General features: G+C 40.1%; 1 protein-coding gene across 1 annotated transcript; it reads right to left on the bottom strand.

Annotated features, from left to right (window-relative positions):
* Positions 1–1,563: 1,563 nt before the first annotated feature.
* On the bottom strand, positions 1,564–21,233 carry hivep3a (HIVEP zinc finger 3a). The gene is given in 8 exon segments (XM_034236752.1): positions 1,564–2,435; positions 2,758–3,202; positions 6,627–7,045; positions 7,781–7,855; positions 8,309–8,445; positions 14,470–14,645; positions 15,569–17,929; positions 17,931–21,233. Coding segments are annotated over 7 exon segments (4,965 nt in total). The 5' UTR covers positions 19,329–21,233; the 3' UTR covers positions 1,564–2,435; positions 2,758–2,803.
* Positions 21,234–23,768: the final 2,535 nt, after the last annotated feature.

Below are 23,768 nucleotides of genomic sequence, written 5' to 3'. Positions count from 1 at the left end.
TTACTTAAATATGTGATGTGTTTTGGAGCTATACAATAAAAATAATGACAGGATTGTATGGTTATGACTGCATAATAAATTAGTTATGATGTAGTGAAAACAATATCGGATGATAGTTATTTTGTGTTTTGGACTGAGATAAATCATGGGTCAAAATTGACCCGCTAACACAACACAAGGGTAAATGTGTGCATATGTATAAATGTGTCTGTTGATTATGTATGTATATATAGGTATATACATATTTTTATATATATTTGTTTTTGAATTTGGGATTGTGGGAAACGGTATTTCAATATATCTCTGTCTGTACACACATAATACCTTTTTAAATAGCATACAATTGGATATTTCAGATCTATCAGATATCAATCAGATGTTTTTCGACTTCTTTGACATACCATAGTATCACTTTCGACATTCTAGTAAATTCGTAGTATATTTCTATATTTGCATTTGTTTTACAACGTATTTGTTGCCATGAAACAGTTGTCTCCTTCTGGTTTCCTTCAGTGTTCTAATAGATGTTTTCATCCCATAATAGTGTATTTGTCTTTTGGGCTCTCCTCTTCTAGGGAACCTTATCAAAGCTTGCCTCTTTTGTTAATGTGTCATTATATTTGGAGCTTCTCCCAAACAGAGCGACAGTTTATTGATAAAAGGAGGGATAATCAAAGTGAATCACACCAAATGAAGCTTGAAGTCTCCTGTGTGTGTGTGCGTGGGCATGCGTGTGCGTGTGTGTCATCTCCCGGATGTTATATTTTAGGAGAAAGTTGCAGCGTGAGCTAAAGTGGACTTTAGGTGGGTTTCTCCTGCCACCCAGTGGTTACAGGTAGAAGCTTCAGGAGAGGAGGAAAAGGACACATCTAAAAAGCAAATTGAAGGCAGGTAATTAAAGTATAACGATGTTAAAATGAGTGCTTTCTATTAAGTAGAATTTCAACATCAAATAAAATGTTACCATAGCCCAATGCTGGAAAGTACCTGATAACAATTACTCAAATGATACTATGATATTTTTTGACATACTATAATTGTATTTTTTCTAATATTTATTAACATACTATACTAGAATTTTTTGATGATTTAAAAAAAAATACTATGACTTTTTTCGACGTAGTATATTATGACTTTTTTATCGACATAATATACTATGACTTTTTTACCACGTACTATAACGAAACGAAAATACTTGAAGTATTTGAATGGACTTTTACTTGATTTACTTTATGTATTAATTTGATTTAAAAGTCATTTTTTAACGCTTTGAGCAACATGAAGAAAATGCCATTAATTTAAACTAATAACGAGTTAAAACTGGTTAAAGATGGCTAAATATGTTTTTCCTACCTTTCAAGGAACCATTCATTTAAAAAACATTACAGCACATTTGGCTGAGGCTTTTATCCAAAGCGACTTACAATAAGTGCAAAAACCATAAAGATTCTATCTCCGAACAACAAGGAAAGTGCAGATATATTCACTTCATTAAAAACCTTATAGCCAAACTGAAGAACCACACACACACGTAACCCAGTTTTCATATAAATCTGTAAAAATGAGAAGTTTAATGGAAAACATGAAAATGACGGAGTGATTGCATCGTTTATAAAAGCAACAACACAAAAATACATGTAATCTGTTTATGAAAAGAAACTGCACCGTAGCTACCATGTACGTGAAAACAGGTTTCCCTTTTGGATATCAAATTATTTTTCAGTGCTTGATCTGATCTGACGTTAGAAAAGGAGGTGATTGTAAACCCTGCTTCTTCAAAACACAAACAAAGACAACAACAAACAAATAATAATACAAATAATAATAATCACAGCCTTTAAGAATGACGTTTCAAACCACAATCTCGACATAAATTGCACTTCAAAATACTGGTCGGGTGGATAAATATTTGTAGTACCTTCTTATATCCATTTTGGTAATACAGTACATTTACACAGCAATAATATATCAGAGCTGTTATAAGGGGTTAATAAGAAAAAACAGATTAAAACTTCTATTTTCATTCCAGCTGCTTTTGCATATAGTACAGAGTTTGCATAATAGCCTTTAAATAAATTAACACCGATGACATCAAACCAGAGGGTAAAAAAAGATTTACAAAACGTACTGCATATCTAACGTAGTGTCTATATATATTATTCATATAATTACATAACAGCGTCATTCAGAAGCGGTGCTGAAGTGCTTTTTTGTCGTGTTTTTTTACACCAGACTCTGGTTTTTAGTCTTTTTGCACTGTCCCTTTAAGACTCCGCCTCCTATAAGAGTTGTGTCTCGGAGGAAGGAGTCTCTTTTTGGCCTTTGGGGGTCTCGGGGTAAACGGGTCTTTCTGCCACATGTTTGTCCACATCCGGATCTTCGTCTTTGACCCGGGTGTCGCTGCTGGCCGACGTCTCTTTAAGAGTTTCCCGAGGCTGCAGGTGAGAAAATGGCATTATTAGTGGCAGTAATATAAAGAAAAGCAATTCAAATGTACCTTGGTTGGTGATTGGCTAATGGTTACTCAAGCCAACAAATCGTTATGACATCATAAAGTGGCCAGAATCTGATCAGCTCATTTTCAGACAGGTTTTTATATAAATGGATCAGGACAACAAGAGAATCTCTTTCCACAGAGGGGACACATGTTTATGTAGAAGAGACATGAACAAGTGGATTTTACATAATAGGTGACCTTTAACTAAGCAAGTCTGATTGTATAGAGGTCTATGAGAAACTTCTAACTTGATTTATTACCTCAGTAAACATTTTCCTGATCAATTTAAGCCCTCAATCGGTAGTTTCAAGTCTTCTTCAACACAGCACGTCTTTCCGTATTGATACCCGGATGTCTTGCCTCTTCCCCGGGACTCGACGGTTGTTGAACACCTCCTCTGGTGTTTCTCTGTATTCCCACCAACACCTCTGGGTCTCGCTGCGTTTCTTCCAGAGTTTCGTGGCGCTGCAGCGGAGGAAACCCCCCCAGCCTCCAGGACGCCCCCGCTGAGGGTCTGCTCTCCAGGCTGTAGAGGGGCATGGTGGAGCGGGGCGTGATCATGTGGATCCCCCCGATGGGGATCAGGGGGGTGGGGGTCCGGCCGGGCTGCTGGGAGTGCAGGGGGAGGTGACTCAGGAGGTTATGGTTCCCTCGGGGTCGAGGGGGATGTGGGGGGGTGAGGGTCAGACCAACCTCATCCACATACTGCAACAAAACAAGAGGAAAATTAATCACCTATTAATTATGCAAAATCCACTTGTTCACGTCTCTTCTACATCAACATGTGTCCCCTCTTCTTCATGTCTCTTCTACATCAACATGTGTCCCCTCTTCTTCATGTCTCTTCTACATCAACATGTGTCCCCTCTTCTTCATGTCTCTTCTACATCAACATGTGTCCCCTCTTCTTCATGTCTCTTCTACATCAACATGTGTCCCCTCTTCTCCATGTCTTTTCTACATCAACATGTGTCCCCTCTTCTTCATGTCTCTTCTACATCAACATGTGTCCCCTCTTCTTCATGTCTCTTCTACATCAACATGTGTCCCCTCTTCTCCATGTATTTTCTACATCAACATGTGTCCCCTCTTCTTCATGTCTCTTCTACATCAACATGTGTCCCCTCTTCTTCACGTCTCTTCTACATCAACATGTGTCCCCTCTTCTTCATGTCTCTTCTACATCAACATGTGTCCCCTCTTCTTCATGTCTCTTCTACATCAACATGTGTCCCCTCTTCTTCACGTCTCTTCTACATCAACATGTGTCCCCTCTGTGGAAAGAGACTCTGAAAGTTTCAGGAACAAAGATTCTCTCTCTTTTTGTCCTGATCCATTTCTTTAAAAACCTGTCTGAAAATGAGCTGATCAGATTTTGGCCACTTTATGATGTCATAACGATTTTTTGGCTTGTGTGACCATTAGCCAATCAGCAACCAGGGTAACCCCCCCCCCCCCCCCACCTTATCACCTGAATCTCCTCCTAGAGCACCATTGAGTTCTTTGTAACCAAATCTCTCTCAGAGGGGCGTGGGGAGGGGCTCCTTATTTTCATCTAAAGTAACAGACAGAGAATCAGCACTTTGGAAACAGGGCTGAAACAGAGGGGATTATGGGTAATGCTGCCATGATCTGTTTGGTGTTTGGAGCCAAACACTTCAGAGACATATTTGTATATATATCTGAGAGCTATTATATATTGATGAAAAACAGTATGATAGGGGACATAACACGGTGACATCAGATTATTCAAAGGGAGTTGAGTTGCAGAGACAGAAAAACCACCTGGGCTTTTCTGTTTTTTAGAAATAATGACAGAAAATATAAAGGCTGTTCATCATTTTGAGAAATTAGGATATTGATTTATCTACCGTGATTTTTAAATTAACTGACTGTGAGTAGCAGCATTGAACTAAAACTATTTATTTATTATTTAAACTAACAATTTCAACCTTTTATTTGTTCATTTACAGTAAGCCTAAAATTCCACAACTACGGTTGACAGAAAGTGAACAACCTGTTCGTCATCATTTAAATATAATTTAAAGGTTATATTTTTCATATGCACAATAACCACACTGTCGTTTTGGGAATTAAAATCTCAGGATCCTCCAACAATGCAAAATACAATATACTTAAAGGTCACCTATCATGCTATTTTCAGGCAATAGCATGGGTCTCAGATATATACAAATATATTAAAAAAAAAATACCAAACAGATCACCCATTCTAGCCATGCCTCATATCCCTCTATTTCACTTCCTGTTTCAAAAGTGCTGATTTGGGGTATACTATACAGCTTTAAAAAACAAAACGATTGATAAATAAAAAAGGAGGGGGCTGAGCTCATACTGTCTAAACTAAATACTTCCGTGATGAAACGCCATATCATGGATTATCAAGGACTCTCTCTGAAACAGTTTGGAGCTCAAAGGCTTTCTCTCTTGCCGGTTATACCACAAGGTGAGTTCCTTTTTACTTCCTGCTTCTTCACACACATGCTCTCCAGTACAGGTTAGCTCTGAGTGTTAGCGATGCTAATGTAAACACCGACCATATTACGTCCAAAACAGTCGGGCATTGTTTCTGATAGCAACGTTTCTGATTGGGCCGTGGGTCCACATTTCAGATATTACGTCATATCGGACGCAAATCTGGATCAGCTCCGTTGTTCCCCCGTTTTTAGAGATTTGGGTACGGAGGAAAAGAGAGAGGCTTTTATTTTCTGACGCTGCGTGAGTTCCCCAACACACCGGGGACACATCTTGAAACAGTGCATCAGACATAATGGCGAAAGTGAGTTGCAGGAAGAAGAAAATTATATCCATACAAAATATATAGATTAATAAATGTACAGTAGAATAAATACTGTATACTTTGATAATATATAAATATGTGGATATGTGGAATAAACAGATTATGCAAGGTATAAGCATGAAATGACAAACAACAGATGGAAAATGCAACCACATCTTCTGCAGCATTTTCATCAGATTTCAACATAAAATCTGCATTTAATTATTGTTTTTCATGTATTCTGAATCTGTTTTAGTCGTGTGTATAATTAACACTTGGTCAGAGCGTGGCTTTTGTTCAAACCGCCGTCTTTTCACTCACCTGCAACTGTGTTAGTTTAGCCGACAGTTTTTACACACAGCAGCTTTGGGCTCACAAAGATAATCTTGTGTGGCTCAGTGAGTCAACACCTAGAACAAATATAGATAGGCTGGTACATACGAGGGTTATTTTAAAAGCTGCACATTTATTGCAAAAGGAAGGAAAAGGCAAATCTCTTCTTGTTTTATTATCGCTCAAACCCAGCCTGCAGCTCCTTTAAATAAAGCGCAGAGCTCCCAAATAGACGCAACATGTTGTCCCTGGGCAGCCGCTGATAAAACAGGCCATCGTTAAAAACCAAAGATGGGAACCACATGTCAAACAACCAGGGAGAATATCTCACTTCTCCCTAATATAATAATACAAAAACTACTCTAAAAGTGTGGTTATGTTTCGGTGTAACCTCACCACTTCCTCTCACACTGATATAGGTCTCTGAGGAGGAGAGGCTTATTCTCTGCAGGGTGTTTTTCACAGCTGCAAACATTTCTACACCTGTTAACTGGGTTTGTGTGGTAAGGGGAGACATTTGTATACACCTCAATATTTGATGGGTACATATACAGTATGTGCATACATTATGTTTAAATATTAACCAGACTAGATTTCTTAATAACCTTTCAAATATACATTTTAATGCACATTTTTTATGGACTGTTAGCTATTGAAAAACTCGTTTTTTTATATAAATGGATCAGGACAAAAAGTGAGAGAATCTTTGTTCCTGAAACTTTCAGAATCTCTTTCCACAGAGTTTCCACATGTTGATGTAGAAGAGACATGAAGAAGAGGGGACACATGTTGATGTAGAAGAGACATGAAGAAGAGGGGACACATGGTGATGTAGAAGAGACATGAAGAAGAGGGGACACATGTTGATGTAGAAGAGACATGAAGAAGAGGGGACACATGGTGATGTAGAAGAGACATGAAGAAGAGGGGACACATGTTGATGTATAAAAGACAATAAAAAGTGGATTTTGCATAATAGGTGACCTTTAAGTGACTCACCTGTCTCGCTGTAGTCGGTCTGTCTCTCGGGGGGAGACGGGTGTGACACTGCACTGTTAGAGGAGTTAGGGTGGAGATGGAGACATGACAACTGGATGTGGAGGGGGAGGAGGGGGGAGGAGAAAGGCTCTGAGGGGGAGACGTCTCTTTAGTTCGTGCAGATTCTCCGGAGGACGTTGATGCGTCTAATCGTCTGCGGGCGAAGGCGGCCCTCATGGCGGAGGCCGAGCTCCTCCGGGGGGATTCTTTGTGTTCGAGTTTCATCTCCTGACCTCCTGGGTGAGGTTTATCTCCCTCAGAGGAGGCAGGGTGAGGGATTTCAGGTGCTTTGGAGCTGGTGTCTTCATCACGACGGCCATCCTTGTTATCCTCATTATGTTGACTTGTATCTGGGGGAAGAGGACGATCTTCACAGCCTCCTGGGGCAAAAAGAAAAAAGTCATATCTAACACATTTTGTTTTAATTCCTCTCCATTTTTCTTGCACTTACCATCTCTTATTCTTTAGGGAAAAACCGGAAAACGTTTACTTTAATTAAATGTATTATATCAACAGATTTCACATAAATGTGTTAGGTTAGTTGAAAGCAATAATATTAAGTTTAAATAAAAAAGGATTGGGGTCAATTTATTATTATTGCTTTCAACTAAGCCAATACATTTATGTGAAATCTGTTGATATAAAACATTGAATTAAAGTCAACGGTTCAGGTTTTTCAGAGTGAAGCTGATTTTGGATAACTGCTCTGATTCCTATTGTACTTTTACACTGAACAGGGGATCAGAAAAAGGGTAATAGTAGATCAATTAATTTGAAAACATGTGCATATAAATACAAACAAACCTGAACACAATTGGTTAGGGTTAGGGTTAGGGTTAGGGTTAGGGTTAGGGTTGAGCGAATATGTGTGGCCGTCAAGCAGGAAATTAAAACCTCAAAGTAATGGCTGAATGTTTTAGATAGTAAGCTAAGTAACAGAGAGATGGTTAAAATGTTGAAATGCATAATTCCTGGAGACTGAAGATATATATATGTTTTGCCTCTACAGTAGAAAACCAGATGAATTTCAATAAGGGGAATGAACAACAAAGGCGCCTCGTCTAGAGTGAAAACAGCATTAGAAGTATGAAAAACAACCTCGTAAAAAATGATACCTTTATTTGTGCTGTCCGGGGAGCAAACGGTTTCTTCTCCATGTGCTTCAGACTTCAGGTGTTCGACGCTGCTTCCTGAAACAACAACATCAACAACAACAACAACAAACAAGCTTATCATTTCATTTCATTTTTATTTGTTCCGTTCACGGTAGGCACAACTTAATGTCTAACAATTATTAACAAAACATGTCTCTGTAAACACACCATTGAGCGAAAAGGAGTAGGGAGAAGAAAATAATCGTATATGACCCGCCCCTTTCTAAAAAAAACAAAATAAATAGAAATAGATGGTCTGTCCTGCATATTTACTCATTCACAGCCAAACATAACGGTATCGTAGGAAAATAAGAGAAACACAAAAACTACTACAAAAAATACTTAGTTCCCACTTGACAGTTAACAAAACACCAAAACATCACATGTGCAAGGAAATGTGTGACACCCTCATCTGAGTCCAACTGGAGAAGAATGGATAATGGATGCACAGGAAATGGAAATCACAAACTAATAAATAATAACTCTTACTTTTGTCTTTGAGACAGGTGTTCGATGGGGATTGTGTGACGCCGTGGCTGCATGTTGGGAGGTTGGATCCACTGTCCTCACTTTGGCACTTCTTCCCTCCACCATCACCATGCAGGAGTGGATGCTTCTCATTTGATCTGCAGGTGTAAAGAGAGGTTTCCCTGTCAGATGTGCATTGATGCTGCTCAATCGATAGGAGTAACAAGATCTGACAGGCACCTGTAAGCAGCCTCTGTGTATCCAGCGTAAGTACGTTATCTACACACTGAGCTGCCACACATGTACACTGAAGGGGCTCCCACTTCACTGCAACAGAGGGGCTTTCATACGCCAAAACCAGCACAACCCCCCACCCATCATGGCTCACACCAGTCCAAACAGCCTGGCCCAAGGTTTCAGGGCCTTTTAGCTGCAAGGAAGCCAACACAAACAGTCGGGAGAGGGAGGGAAACCCTGGCCGAGACCAGCTGCTGCTGCAAATAAGCGTGAAAAAACACCCAAAATAAAAACACATTCCTACGACAAACAATCCTTCTGATTATCATCGACTGTTTTTGCTTCTATTTTCGGCGCAGGGTGGCTTTTACGGTCTTAATGAAAGAGAAACATTTCATTTAGGGGCGCTTATAGTTCCACTTCATGTCCAGGCTAATGGATTACATGTAACGGGAAAATCAGGACACAAGAAAGAAGGTATCCATTAAAGTTACATAAAAAAATCAGATTACCTTTAATTTTCTATATGACATTATTCCAAATGAAGACGACGATTCCATTCTGGAATTAAAATTAGAATGTAGAAATGACGCGAGAATTCCGAAACAATTCTTAATGAACTGAAGTAAATGGGTTTGTTATTTTGTATTAATAGGGCCCAATAAGGTGACACTCATACTTAAGTAAAACATTGATATTTGTTTTCTCTAGTATTTATTTACATTGCATTTGATATTGAGGTAATCCAAAAGTAACAGAAAGTAGTCAGGTTACTTTACTTTTATATTGTGATACTCAGATTAGGTTACTGATTACATATTTCTACAGATAACTAGTCATTGTAATGGAATACATCTTTTAAGTGACCCTCCCAACATCATCAGCCTTTCATGCAGCACCTTTTCCCACCTGAGATTTGAGTCTAGTTGCCCCTGCTTTTCCCCTTTCCCCAACAACTACTCCTCTGCCTCTGTTGGCTCTCTCCTCCTCCTCAGACAGACTGAGGAGGAGGAGAGAGCGAGGATGACTCACTCCTTGAGGAAGGCAGTGAGGAGCGTCAACATGAGTCCCAACAGGGATTTGTTCACAGACTCCCAAAGCCAGAAGAGAGTCACAGATGGCAGCGCTCTGCGTCGCAGCGTGTTTATCTCAGCCTGTCTGCTTTAACCTTGCTGAACATGTATGTGAGAAAAACTGAAAAAAAGAACAGAACAGTGTGCAGATAAACACCCTTTATGTTTAATTGTATTGTTATTATATTCATAGTCAGAGGAGGGAAGTAGTGGAGTACAAATTGCGTTACTGTACCTAGGTACATTTTTCTGGTATCAGTACTTTACTCCACTACTTATTTCTCTGACGACTTTTACTTTGACTTCTTACATGTTGAACCCAAATACCTGTACTTTCTACTTCTCACATGTTGAACCCAAATACCTGTACTTTCTACTTCTTACATGTTGAACTCAAATACCTGTACTTTCTACTTCTTACATGTTGAACACAAATACCTGTACTTTCTACTTCTCACATGTTGAACCCAAATACCTGTACTTTCTACTTCTTACATGTTGAACACAAATACCTGTACTTTCTACTTCTTACATGTTGAACTCAAATACCTGTACTTTCTACTTCTTACATGTTGAACACAAATACCTGTACTTTCTACTTCTCACATGTTGAACCCAAATACCTGTACTTTCTACTTCTTACATGTTGAACACAAATACCTGTACTTTCTACTTCTTACATGTTGAACTCAAATACCTGTACTTTCTACTTCTTACATGTTGAACACAAATACCTGTACTTTCTACTTCTTACATTCTGAACACAAATACCTGCACTTTCTACTTCTTACATGTTGAACACAAATACCTGTACTTTCTACTTCTTACATTCTGAACACAAATACCTGCACTTTCTACTTCTTACATGTTGAACACAAATACCTGTACTTTCTACTTCTTACATTTTGAACCCAAATACCTGTACTTTCTACTTCTTACATGTTGAACACAAATACCTGCACTTTCTACTTCTTACATGTTGAACACAAATACCTGTACTTTCTACTTCTTACATGTTGAACACAAATACCTGTACTTTCTACTTCTTACATGTTGAACACAAATACCTGTACTTTCTACTTCTTACATTTTGAACCCAAATACCTGTACTTTCTACTTCTTACATGCTGAACCCAAATACCTGTACTTTCTACTTCTTACATGTTGAACACAAATACCTGTACTTTCTACTTCTTACATGTTGAACACAAATACCTGTACTTTCTACTTCTTACATGTTGAACACAAATACCTGTACTTTCTACTTCTTACATGTTGAACACAAATACCTGTACTTTCTACTTCTTACATTCTGAACACAAATACCTGTACTTTCTACTTCTTACATTTTGAACCCAAATACCTGTACTTTCTACTTCTTACATGTTGAACACAAATACCTGTACTTTCTACTTCTTACATGTTGAACACAAATACCTGTACTTTCTACTTCTCACATGTTGAACACAAATACCTGTACTTTCTACTTCTTACATGTTGAACACAAATACCTATACTTTCTACTTCTCACATGTTGAACTCAAATACCTGTACTTTCTACTTCTTACATTTTGAACACAAATACCTGTACTTTCTACTTCTTACACGTTGAACCCAAATACCTGTACTTTCTACTTCTTACATGTTGAACACAAATACCTGAACTTTCTACTTCTTACATGTTGAACCCAAATACCTGTACTTTCTACTTCTCACATGTTGAACACAAATACCTGTACTTTCTACTTCTTACATGTTGAACACAAATACCTATACTTTCTACTTCTCACATGTTGAACTCAAATACCTGTACTTTCTACTTCTTACATGTTGAACACAAATACCTGAACTTTCTACTTCTTACATGTTGAACACAAATACCTGTACTTTCTACTTCTTACATGTTGAACACAAATACCTATACTTTCTACTTCTCACATGTTGAACTCAAATACCTGTACTTTCTACTTCTTACATGTTGAACACAAATACCTGTACTTTCTACTTCTTACATGTTGAACACAAATACCTATACTTTCTACTTCTCACATGTTGAACTCAAATACCTGTACTTTCTACTTCTTACATGTTGAACACAAATACCTGTACTTTCTACTTCTTACACGTTGAACCCAAATACCTGTACTTTCTACTTCTCACATGTTGAACTCAAATACCTGTACTTTCTACTTCTTACATTTTGAACACAAATACCTGTACTTTCTACTTCTTACACGTTGAACCCAAATACCTGTACTTTCTACTTCTTACATGTTGAACTCAAATACCTGTACTTTCTACTTCTCTCATTTTCCAAACAGCTGGTTCCTTTAGTCTGAATGTGTGTTTGATGCGTGATCATTATTCTTTAGAGTCATTGCGGGCCTATTGATTTGAACACGATCCGTGTATCCATCATTTCCTGGTCTTCTCTAAAGAAGAGGGACCAATGGAAACGTTGTCATGTTGCCGTTGTTCAGCATGGAAACATTCATTAGCTAACAATGACATTATTGTTCTATTAATATAAAGGGAGGTCAGGTACTCTTTAAAACAGCTGCTAGTTATGGGTACTTTTTACTTAAGTACATTTCAAAGCCTCTTTACTTTTACTTGAGTAAAGACGTTTATTCAGTACTTCTACTTTTACCAGAGTATTTTTAAACATGAGTATCTGCACTTCTACTTGAGTAAAGGATGTGTGTACTTTTGCCATCTCTGTTCATAGTATTATTTTAACTTTAACTAATACATATAATACACAGGAAATTGTCCTAAACTATGATCCTGGGACAAAATACTTTTATATTTTAGGGCACTGAAAACATGTTGTTAATCAGTTTTTAACACAGCAATGGTCCAAGTTGTATCTGTCAATACAGCATTAAGCAGATGTATGGTTGCTTTGATTATTTGTATTTTTAAAAATACCATTTTAATATGTTGTTTTATGCAAACTTATGAGAAACAAAGAGTCCAATATTTTCTATTTGAGGACATACATCAATATTTCGTTTTGAGTGTTTGCATGTCATTGGTAGATTTGTATTGTTATCGAGCCATAAGTATGGTTGCTCTGGCTAATCGTATTTAAAGATACCGTTTAATATTTAATATGCTGTATTTGCAAACAGATTTAGGGTAGTGTTTAAGTGTACACTGGATGTTTGTGAGAGGTTCAAGCTAATCAGGAAAAGCTGTTTCTGTGACTATGATATCAACAAATTAAGACTTCTGCCCATTTATAGTAAGATATATTAAAACCTGACTGTTTTCAATATGCAAAAATGTAAAAACTAAAGGAGCGCTTAGTGGCAAAGACCTCCTCCAAGTACAAATTCTCTGTTGTTCACAAATGTGAGAACCAATGTGGACATTTATTGGGTTCTTCTTTGGCCGATGCCGAACCTTCCAGCAATTTCTCATGAAAATCCGGCCAGTGGTTTTCCCGTAATCCTGCTGACAAACAAGCCAAACCGGAAACATAACCTCATTCAGAGGTTATAAAAGTGGGAGCCAGGAGTTTGAGTTTACTGCTTAGAACCACCTACAGTAGCCTACTGAGCATGCCACTGAGTCTAATAAACATCTTTTAGCTTGAGAGGCCTTACAGGGTATGCAGGAATCCTGAAGTCAGATGTAATCCCTTTTAAGACCCTTTCCATACATGTTAAGACCTCATCGCCACTTAGAGTTTTAACCGGTTACATTGGCGACACACTTTACCTCACATTCACTATATACAGTATTGATTGTCCTTCCTCCTTATCTTCCAACCAATTGGACACAAACTTGCATTTCCCCATAACGATGTTGTTTAACAACCGGCGTAAACGGAGCTTCGCGCGCTATCAAGCAGTGAGCGCGCGATGTCCTGTTCAGATGACGTCAAATCCAACGGGATGCCATAAATCAACTACACAGAATCACACTACACACCTACGCCATGATTACATTCAGGCAGACTGTGGAATACAACCTCAATTTATATACTTATTGAAAACAAGCTACAAAATGTAATACCTTGGGAAATGCCCTTTAATACTTTTTAATAGCCTTCATTTTCGCTACATTGATTTATCAACTTTTAATATTTTTTAAGACCCCGCGGACACCCTGCCTTAGTCAGGGCAAGAAAATCCCCAAATCAAACCTAATTTTACCTTAATGTTAACAGTGAAATGCTGTTTGGGGGCATTCAAGCCTTGATTCAATTCATTCACCCATTTATAATATAAAAAGGAAGATGAAATAGCAATATAAACACTGTATAAAATGATCAGTATGAATCCTAAAACAACAACCAGGAGCTAATTGTAACTTTTAAAGAAATGATATCCAAGCATGTTCTCAAAAAACAAGATTTTAAATAGTTTGTCTGTGTTTTCCCATTCAATATGGCCCCCTTGACTAATGCTATGATTTGTCTATTTAAGATGTATTTATACCATTTACCACAGTATCAACTATTCCTCCTGGTGTCCACTTAAAAGACAAGTCCAGAAATTGAAACATCACTCTCTTGACAATCAACGACCACAACAACTACTTAATAATCTTCCTTTTTTCTATTAGGTAGGAATTTAAAATACAGCCCCTCCATGTGAGTGGCTGGGATGTTTGGTGTAAATGATTCTCTGCAGGCGGAGAGGAAACAATGTCGTTTTTTTCTGGCTTCAGCCCCTCAACAGACGGCTCTATTGGTGCAGACAGCCAACCCTCGCCCTGTCCAACAGACAGACAACAGTTTCCACAACAAACCACAATACGTGACGCAATCCCACAACACTGTTAGTAACGAGGGATTTCATTCTGTAAATACAGACCATATGTCACCGGCAAACCTGAAGCTTCTCATGAGCTCACACTCACCCTCTCTCAGATTTCCAGACGTCAGGAGGTTGTTGACTTCTGGAGCATGACTGTACTTCCTCCTCCTCCTCCTCCTCCTCCTCCTTCTCATCGTTCTTCTTCTCCTGCCCCTCTTTTCTGTTTGACTGCTGCCTCGTTTCCTCTCGGTCTCTGCAGAACGACTGGCTGTTGTACACCTACACCCGAAAGAGACATGGGCAAATTCACCAACTCTGCTCCAGCATGCCCAGGGAGAAAGAAATTGGGAATTCTCATTGAACGGTTTTTTTCAAAACAAACAAAATAATAGTTCTGGATAACTAAGCAACGTTTAATGAATGCCTTTTGAGGATACCTTTTGGAAAAGGGAAGTTGCTGGTTAATTTCTGCCTCCATTGGTTAGATAGTTTGTGTTATGATTGTGAATCGAACTCTACGTTTAAAACAGTAAAGTCACAAAATGACAAATAAACCAACCGATGATGGCAGTTGTAGAACAGCAACTCCTGTGGTTGGCTATAGGTACAATTACAGTTTTTGTCAATGGAGTTTGGTAGATTTCGAGACAGAAAAAAAAGGGCTTAAAAATATTTGACAGTGGTTGATGTACAGAGAGTATTGCAATCAATGATTAGCAGTGATGTAAAGTAACTAAGTACTGCAGTAAAGTAAAATGTTTAGGTTCTTATACTCTATTATAGTATTATCATTTTCTGCTACGTTGTATTCCACCCAACTACAATTCAGATGTAACTATTGTACTTTTACTCCACTACATGTATTACCTTACCCTAAGTAACTTCATAGACATGGATAACAAATATAATTAACACTTTAGTTACACCTTTACCAACTGTGATAATCATATTAATACATTAATACTATATTTATAATCAAAACATATATATATATATTATTCTGAAATGGGCCAATCTGTATAATGAGTACTTTTACTTTTGGTACTTTAAGTATATTTTGTTGCCAATACTTGTTTTTCTTAGGTTGAGAAACATTTGTAATGCGGAGTAACAGAGTTTTCTTACACTATGGTATATCTACTCTTACTTAAGTTCAAGTTCTGAGTACTTCGTCCACCTCTGGTGATTAGTGATGAAATTACCTCAGTTGAGCATGGTCTTCTGTTGTCCTCTTGCTCCATTGACTCTGTTGTCCTGACTGTCATGGGGGAGAAGGTGTAGATGGAGGGACTGAGCCTCTGCTTGCACTGCAGCAGAGAGAGCGCTGTCTTGCTGGAGAGGCCAGGTGGGTTGGGGTCATAGCCGCTCGTGGACCAGGATGAATACACTGAGGGCTTCTGTTCATCCAGAGGGGAAGGGTTTGGTTTAATGTAGTTCAAATAGCACCAGCTATTACAGGTGCCGGACTGCAGACTGGGGTATGATGTTCCCACATGTGTGATGGGAGTGTAAACACTGGATGTCTGATGTTTTAGTTCCTGATTGCACGTGTCCACTGATGCCTTGTCAACCCTTCCCACCTCCTTCCCCTCTTCTTCTTCTTTCACCCTTTTCTGCTGCTGCTTAGACTCAGGGGGGAGCTCCATGCTATTTGAAGGCGAAAGCATGCGTTTGTTCCCCCCTGAGCCCGATCCCCTCAGACCATCGTCAGGCCACAGTTGAACGTCCGTACTTGCATACCTGTGGTTTCTATATTCAGCTGTAGGGATGCCTATATTGTGTGAATCAAAAGCATCTGGGGGTCTTGGGGGGCTGGGTTGAGAATATGTTGTGTATATGGCACATGCAAGGGTGAGGGTGTCTGTTTGGAGACGAACTGCTACTGCTGGAGATGTGACCGGCCTAACTAATTCTAGACTGGAAGATATAAGAGGGACGGACGGAGTAACTCTAACCTCTGAGTAATCCTCATGTAGAAGGGGGATCTCTAGCTTCAGTCCTGTAGACATGGGGAGGTATCGAGCTCTGGCTGCACCTGATGCTGCATGTGAAGGGTACGGCTGTGGTGCTGGAGGCGTGGGTTGCTCTGTTTGGATGTTCAAGACCTCCTCGTTCACAGGATCTACAGATGTGAGCTCTGTGCCGCCGGTTAACTGAATATTTTGACTTAGTTTCCACTGGGAGAAGATCTCTTTGCATTGTAATCTCACTGGATTACGCAGGACTGGATCACCTAATGACGGGGAAGCAGGAGACCTGTACGTAGAAGTTGGACTTGCTTTAGAAGTTGTTGTAGAGCTGAGGCGTTCAGGACTACGGTTCTGTATTGTGCACCGCTCTTCCTCCTCCTCATCTGGATCTCTAATAGCAGTGTGTCTCACAAGGAGGCATTTCCTTCTTTCCCTCCAGCCCACTGCTGAGCGTTCAGGCGACAGGCAACTGTAGTCAAAGGACTTACTGCGAGTCTCAGACATGAGGACACTCAGTTGGGGGTCATGAGGCGCCTGCTCTGAAGCTGAACGCCTCATCTCTCGGTGCTGATGCACCCCGGGCACCATCAACATTTGAGCTGCTCTTGATCTTCTCAGAGGGGTTGATCCTGCCAACTCCATGTCTGGTCTATTCGACTCTTCAAAGGACGTGGACCGACTGGATGCGTAAGATGCACTACTGTCCTGACTCGGGCTGCGAGGCAGGGATATAGAGTCGAAACTGGATTCCCCCGAGGATTGGGCGATCTCGGCTAGACGTAAGCGCTTCTTCTTTGGAGGGAGCTTTTCAATGGGGAGCTGGGCCAGAGAGGGGCTTCTCTGCGGCCACTGAAACTCCTCAGGTTTCTCTGAATGTTTTGCGATGGATGAGGTCTCTGTTGAGGACGCTGTGCTCATGTTTGAATCCTCTGTGACCAGTATTTCTGGGACCAGCACACTGTGTTGGCGGACCAGCTTTCGAGTTGCTTGTTTTGTCGACGGTTCTTTCTGAGGCACCAGTTGATATTCTTCATGAGGGTCTTGATTCTCATTGCACAAAGACTCCTGTTTTTCAAATGAACTTGTATGTTGGATTACTGAACAGGTTTGTAGTGTAGGTCTTCTTGGACTCTCATAAGCTAAACTGCTTTCATCTTTACACTTCCCCGACAAGAGCGCAGGAGAGGGTAATGACGGCGAAGAGGGATCATCAAATTCAAAACTCTCTTCTTTCCTTCTCTTTCGCATTACTGAAGCTCCTGCTCTGACTGCATGGTTAATTAGCTGGGAGCATCCCATTTGACTAATTACCACCTCGTTTCTGGGATGATGTGCTAGGCATAGGCTTTGTTTGTGTTTCTTATAACCTTCCCAGTCTTTGCAGCCGGTGCCGCAGGCCTCACACTCATACGGCTGCGGTTGGCTTAGCGTGTGGTCAGGCACAGTGGTAACGCTGTCAGGGAAAAGGGAATGAGAAACCTCATGTTCCTCTTTTGTTAGTTCGGCTCCAATAGGGATTTCAATAGCTGGCTGCCGTCTTAGCATCCCATAACGACGGGACACCGGCTGTCGTTCATCAAAAGACTGACTTAGGGCGGAATTTACTGAGTCCCCCACTGGAGGCGTCAAACGAACTAGCTGCAGATGGCATTGAGTTGCTTCTCAACAAAGGAGCGGTAGATGTTTGACCAGCTGGTTGCTCCACTTTTAGGGTTGGATGATGAAATTTCTCACATGGAACTCCCATGGTTATGGAGCCACCTTTGTAGCCCAGATCTACAGCTTTAAGACTTTGAACAAGTGTTTCTTTCAGAGCTGAACTCTTTTTAGTGTCTGAACTATTCTTCCTGGAGAGTGAGAATCTCCTTGGTTTTACACTGTCAATTTTACTGGTGTCCACCACCGCCTCGTTGATAGTGATAAGTTTGGTGATATGGTCAATGACCTGCTTCTTGGGCACTGTGAATGGGATGCTTTTGTCCTCCTGACCAGAGGGCTGCTGGTTATGGTGCCGAGACATCCTCTGAAGGTGTCCGAGACGTCCATACTTGCCGAGGATGATCTCTGCATAGCTTTTGGCACTTGTGTTAGGTGGACTGTCTTGTGTCTGCTCAGTACTTTCAGAGCGAGAGAAATATCCTGACTCTGTACTACCTTTACTCCCTAAAACTAGAGATGAGGTCTTTTCATCAGATGAGTCTCTTTGACCATGCTTTCCTCTACTTAGACGCAGAGCCAGTCTCTTCTTCACTGCGAAGGAGTCATCGCTTCCTCCAGTGCAATCTTTGGCCCCGTCCGTTTCATGACTCTTGATTGAGGCTACGCTGTCTTGTCTTTCTAAAAGGGTTGATGCTGATGATAATTGCCTGGTTTCATCTTCTGATTCAGTCACCTGCTCCTCTAAAGGTCTCGGCTCCCCAAGGGTCAGACCTGCCTTCACCCTGTGGGTGTGCGATTTACGGTGTTTGTACAAGTTACTCTTGGTCTTAAAAGAGAAGCCACATGGGGCGCAGGGATAGGGTCTTTCACCTGTGTGGGAACGAATATGTTTCTGTAGCACACTTGGCTTTGCACATGCACGGCCACAGTACGAACAGACATATTTGCCCGGTCTCTGAGGCTTGCGCTCTCGTTTCTGTTTTGGGGTGCCCTCCTGGCTGTCTGGTTTGGACTCGCTGGGTCCTCCTGCTGAGGAAGGCGAGCCCGGTGATGGACTAGAAGCTGTGGTTGTTTTTGTAGCCTCATGTTTGTGTTCTGGCGCCGTATCTGAGTCGACGCTCTGCCGCTGGTGCCTGAGACGTTTGCGTCCAGGATGCTGTCGTCTGGACTGTTTGGGTTGCGGTAGCGTGCCATGGGGCTTCGGAGAGCCAGTTTGCTGTTGTCGACGAGTCTGGGGGGGAGACTTATTCTGAGGGGGAGGAGACTCTGGTTGACAATGTTCTTGACCTCCGGACTGCTCCCCAGTCGTCAGGCGACTATGCAAGGCCTCCATAAAACGGACGGCCTCAGATAGACACGTGGGAAGCGTCTGCCTGCGCCAGCTTACAGAGTTCAAGCCAAATCATTAACTGGATAATGGGTTTAAAGTGTGAATTATATCAATTTGCATCCACTTTAGCTGACTTCATCACTTGTTTGCTTAAACTTTATTGCAGAACGATGCCATTAGTTGCAGAAAGGCGGCATCAAGAAATGCAGCCTTGATATATCATGCGTGGAGGAAGTCCTGTGCAGTGATGACCTAAAGTTTCCCATCATGAAGCACTCAGCCTGTCTTTTCCGCCACACAGTCTCAGTTGACTCAGCTGAATGAATTATCCTTCTGTCTTCTCAACAGGAAGATCTGTGAAAACAAACAACTCATTATATAAAATAGTGGATGCAATTTTGAGACACAGAAAATCTTCTGACGCTCTGCTTTCCAAATATAGATATTTATATTTCATGTGTTACATAATCCCTTTATGTGTCATAACATTCAGCTTTCGCTTTCCGGCGGCTGCTGAATTATTTTAAATTAGAATAAGCTTATGTAATATTTGTGTATGAAAATACATCAGCACGTAAGCAAATAAAAACGATTATTCTGCTAACATTCAAAGAGACGTTACATTGTCAAGGTCTTCAATGATTTGTACTCAACCGTGTATTACTCATCCAAAAAAAGAAAACAGTGGACCAAAATGCTTTTCTGTCAGACAGCCTTACATATCAAACTCACTTTAATAAAATCAATAAATGCTCCAAAACAGATTTAAAAAAAGCTGTACAATGAAGAGTTTTTCATTTTAACAAGGGAATAATTACGTTTATATTGATACTAACAGTGTCTCAACATGCTCTAATTATTGCTGCCCGTTTGATATGTTACGTTTTCTAGCATCAGATCTACTTTCTTCAAAATAACGATCATTAGACATTACTCCAGAACAGTACTGCCACATTAGATCAGATGTGGATGGCAGCATAATTTCCTCATAGCGTGTTAATCATTTTATCTATGATTTTTTAATGATTTTCCAAGTAATGGAGAGGGATTGCTTTCGGCTGTGAGTGAATTACACAAGGTGACTGAGTTGAGATACTGAAGAGATCTCCCAATGCTTTTTAGTGCCAGCAAACTGAAACGGTAAACAAGGCATCCCACGCACTGACCAGCTGGTTTCTACTCCCACGTGCAGGTGGACGCTGCTGGATTATCTCCAAATGACTGATAACAGGTTGATAACCATCTTTGCTTTTACTTGTGGGGAGAAAATACATTGTAGTATTGGACGAATATTAAACCAAAAGCAATCTGTACTTTGTAAAAGACCATTCAGATGTCATAAAACTCTTGCAGTGAGACTAAATGTAGGTCCAACAGGAGTTATAAATGGATTTAGAGCTTTTGGAGGAGAGGCAGGGACTCAGTCATCCCACAGAATTTGTTTGCCTCAGAGTTCAGACTGTGGGATTTTCAGAGCCCCCGCACTTGCAGTCACAAAACTAGCACCTAAAACATCTTGCAATGCATCACATTTACAGAAGCGTGTCACACTTCCAGAGTTAATTAAAGACTGCTCATTTGCACCTCTCATTGTGCAAATGGCCAGGAACTTGTTTTCTCTTCAACTCTTCTCTCCACACGAATCCTGTTTTCATCCGTCTTTGGAAATCAGCCGCTGTGATGTTAAGACTTTGCATCAACAGTAAATGCAAAGATACTATGCTATTCTAGGCCGATTGGTATCTTGTAAAGTTAATTGATTGATTTCTCCCTCTTCAATGAAGGCTGTAAAACTAATTGTCTGCAATATTTAATTATTCTGTTTGTTTGGTCCACAGATAAATGACGAATTCAAGGGAATAACCAGCCTTGAATCAACTTTTGACCATTGCACCCCACTGATGGACATTAGGCGCTTTCACACCGAGTACTTTTCTCAGTATAGTTCCGATATAGTTCTGAAAATGTGCGTTCACACCAAAAAAAATTGGAACTAGAACTTAGTTCATGAGAACCTTTTCAGTCCCTGCTAGAGAGCAAGTACTTTCGTGGGAGAAAAAGGTTCCTATGTCGTTCTATGGCGTTCTGGCGATTTACTCGGAAGGCTTCAGTAGAAGCTACTGGGAGTCCCAGCAGCTTCTACTGAAGCCAGTCCCCAACTCCGGGGACTTCCGGCCGGGGACTTCGGGTGGCAGTATACGCCGTGAAGTTGTTTGCGGCCTGCCAGTAAACCCAAAGCAGAAGAAGAAGAAGTGACGTCAGAGGCTTCATTTACCTAATCCTCCCTCAGGGACTTATTATTCCGGTGTGAACGCGATCTGCTCTTTAGTTCTGATGAACTAAGTACGGCAAAGTACTTGGTGTGAAAGCGACTATACTTTCATCAAGGAGAGGAGCTACAGGAGTGAGAATCAGGCAGATCAAGGACATGCTTCTTGAGGTAGGATCAAGAGTTGTCATTGAAATGCAAGTTGTTGTTCTAAGGAAACTATTGCAAGCTGCTTTTTTGATCACTGTAGAAACGTTCATGTTTATTGCGAACATGAATTATTGCGGTTGATCTATTTACAGTTTTCCATAATGCCATACCAACAATGGTCAACCTGACGATAAAGCCAATGCAGAACTAATCCACATTCTTTCTAGTAATGCTTGGGGCCACTCCTAGTAAAACAAATGTTATAGAAGTCTATGAAAAATGACCCTTCTTCTTACTTGATTCAGTACCTCATTAAACCTTTTCCCGATGAGTTTATGGTCCTAATTGTTAGTTTCAAATCTTCCTCAAATCATTTTAATGTTAAATGTATAATGTATTGTCCTATTTAGGGTAAAATGGATGATAAAGAGGGTACGTATTAGGGTGGGGCTACATTGAGGTTGATAACCGCTTCCACAACGTTGTTCGTATTTCTGTCTTACCCAAACTTAAACTATTTTTACAGTGTTTTCTTATTTCATGAAAGTAAATTGTAACATTATTTTTGCCTAAAAATATCTTGTCCAGCGTTCGGTCGTACTTTTCTCCACCGTCTCGTTTTACTTCATATTTCAGAAAAACCTGAAATGCCAAACTAAAGGCTTTTAAACGGTAGTCTAGATCAGTGCTTCTCAAACTTTTTTCAGTAGTGTACCCCCTTTGAAACATTTTCTCAGCCAAGTACCCCCTGACCGATGCCGAAAAATGTTGATCGAAAAAGCCTATATAAATAATTACAATATAGTGATGTTCCCTCCGTGTGTGATGTATTAACTCCTTCGTGGTATGCATTACAACAAACTAAGGATATTTTCACTTTATGCATGAAAAAAAATAACATAACGCTTTTATAAAACAGATTTTTCCAAGGAGTTTTTCAATTTAAGTAATATGTTATTGTGAAAAACTATCAAATACAATACACACATTTGATATGTTTATATGAGGACCCCCTTGGTGGTTCTAGGAATGTTTTATATAAAATTGTGTTTTCTATTTAACTTATTTTACTAAGATTATTTTTTTAATTAACTTTTTTTTTTTTTTTTAATCTCGCGTACCCCCAGCAGTACCCCAACGTACCCCCAGGGGTCCGCGTACCCCCATTTGAGAATCACTGGTCTAGAAAACCAATGGGTGATGTCACGCTAACTGAATCCAATCTTTATATACAGCCTATGAATACAAATTAATCAGAGGTTCATAGAACTAGCACACAATCAATTCCTGCTAAAGACATTAGGACATCACCAGCCTTTAGTAAGGAACGTATGATAGGTGAAAAAATATGCCCGTTATATGATCAATATGTCAGTATATAAATGTATAGTGTATTCAGTGAACATCCACAAATCTGTAGGGGCTGCTATAGTATATAATAGCACAGAATAAAGTAATGTTCTGATGTCGTTGCAGTGTGGGCATCAGTTAAAATCTGCAGAGTGAACAGGTACTGAAACCTCAAGTTGAGTAAAAAAAACAACTCTCTTATATAAACGCTTTATCCATTCACACACCGCCACGCGGAAAGAGAATATTGTATAAATGGCTTTTTAAAAATCTTGTCAATTTCCTCCTCTCACACTAATGGGCACCCAGCGGTGGTTCCTATGGTAACGGCCCTAAACCATGTGGTAGCAGATGGAAGGAGAGCTGGAGGCTAAATTTATCTCCCAGCATCCTCACCCACTACAGAGGGAGGCAGGCAGGCAGGCGAAGGTGCCTCCCTCCTCGAAGCTACAGCTTTTTTTGGAGAGGAAATCAATACTTTGGGAGTCTTAAATCCGTTCCACACCGATACTCCTCCACTCTTTTCCAAGAGGAAACTAGAAAGGGAAGTGCATACACGGAGGATGACAAAGAAAACTGGAGGAAGCTATCATTTCTATACAAATCCAGCACATTTTAAACCCTTCTTTCCACCTTTGGGTCGTATTAAACTAGACCTACAATGGCAATAATTT

The sequence above is a fragment of the Gymnodraco acuticeps genome, unplaced genomic scaffold (assembly GCF_902827175.1).
Source record: "Gymnodraco acuticeps unplaced genomic scaffold, fGymAcu1.1, whole genome shotgun sequence".
NCBI lineage: Eukaryota > Metazoa > Chordata > Actinopteri > Perciformes > Bathydraconidae > Gymnodraco > Gymnodraco acuticeps.
This window is presented reverse-complemented; position numbering and strand designations above follow the sequence as displayed.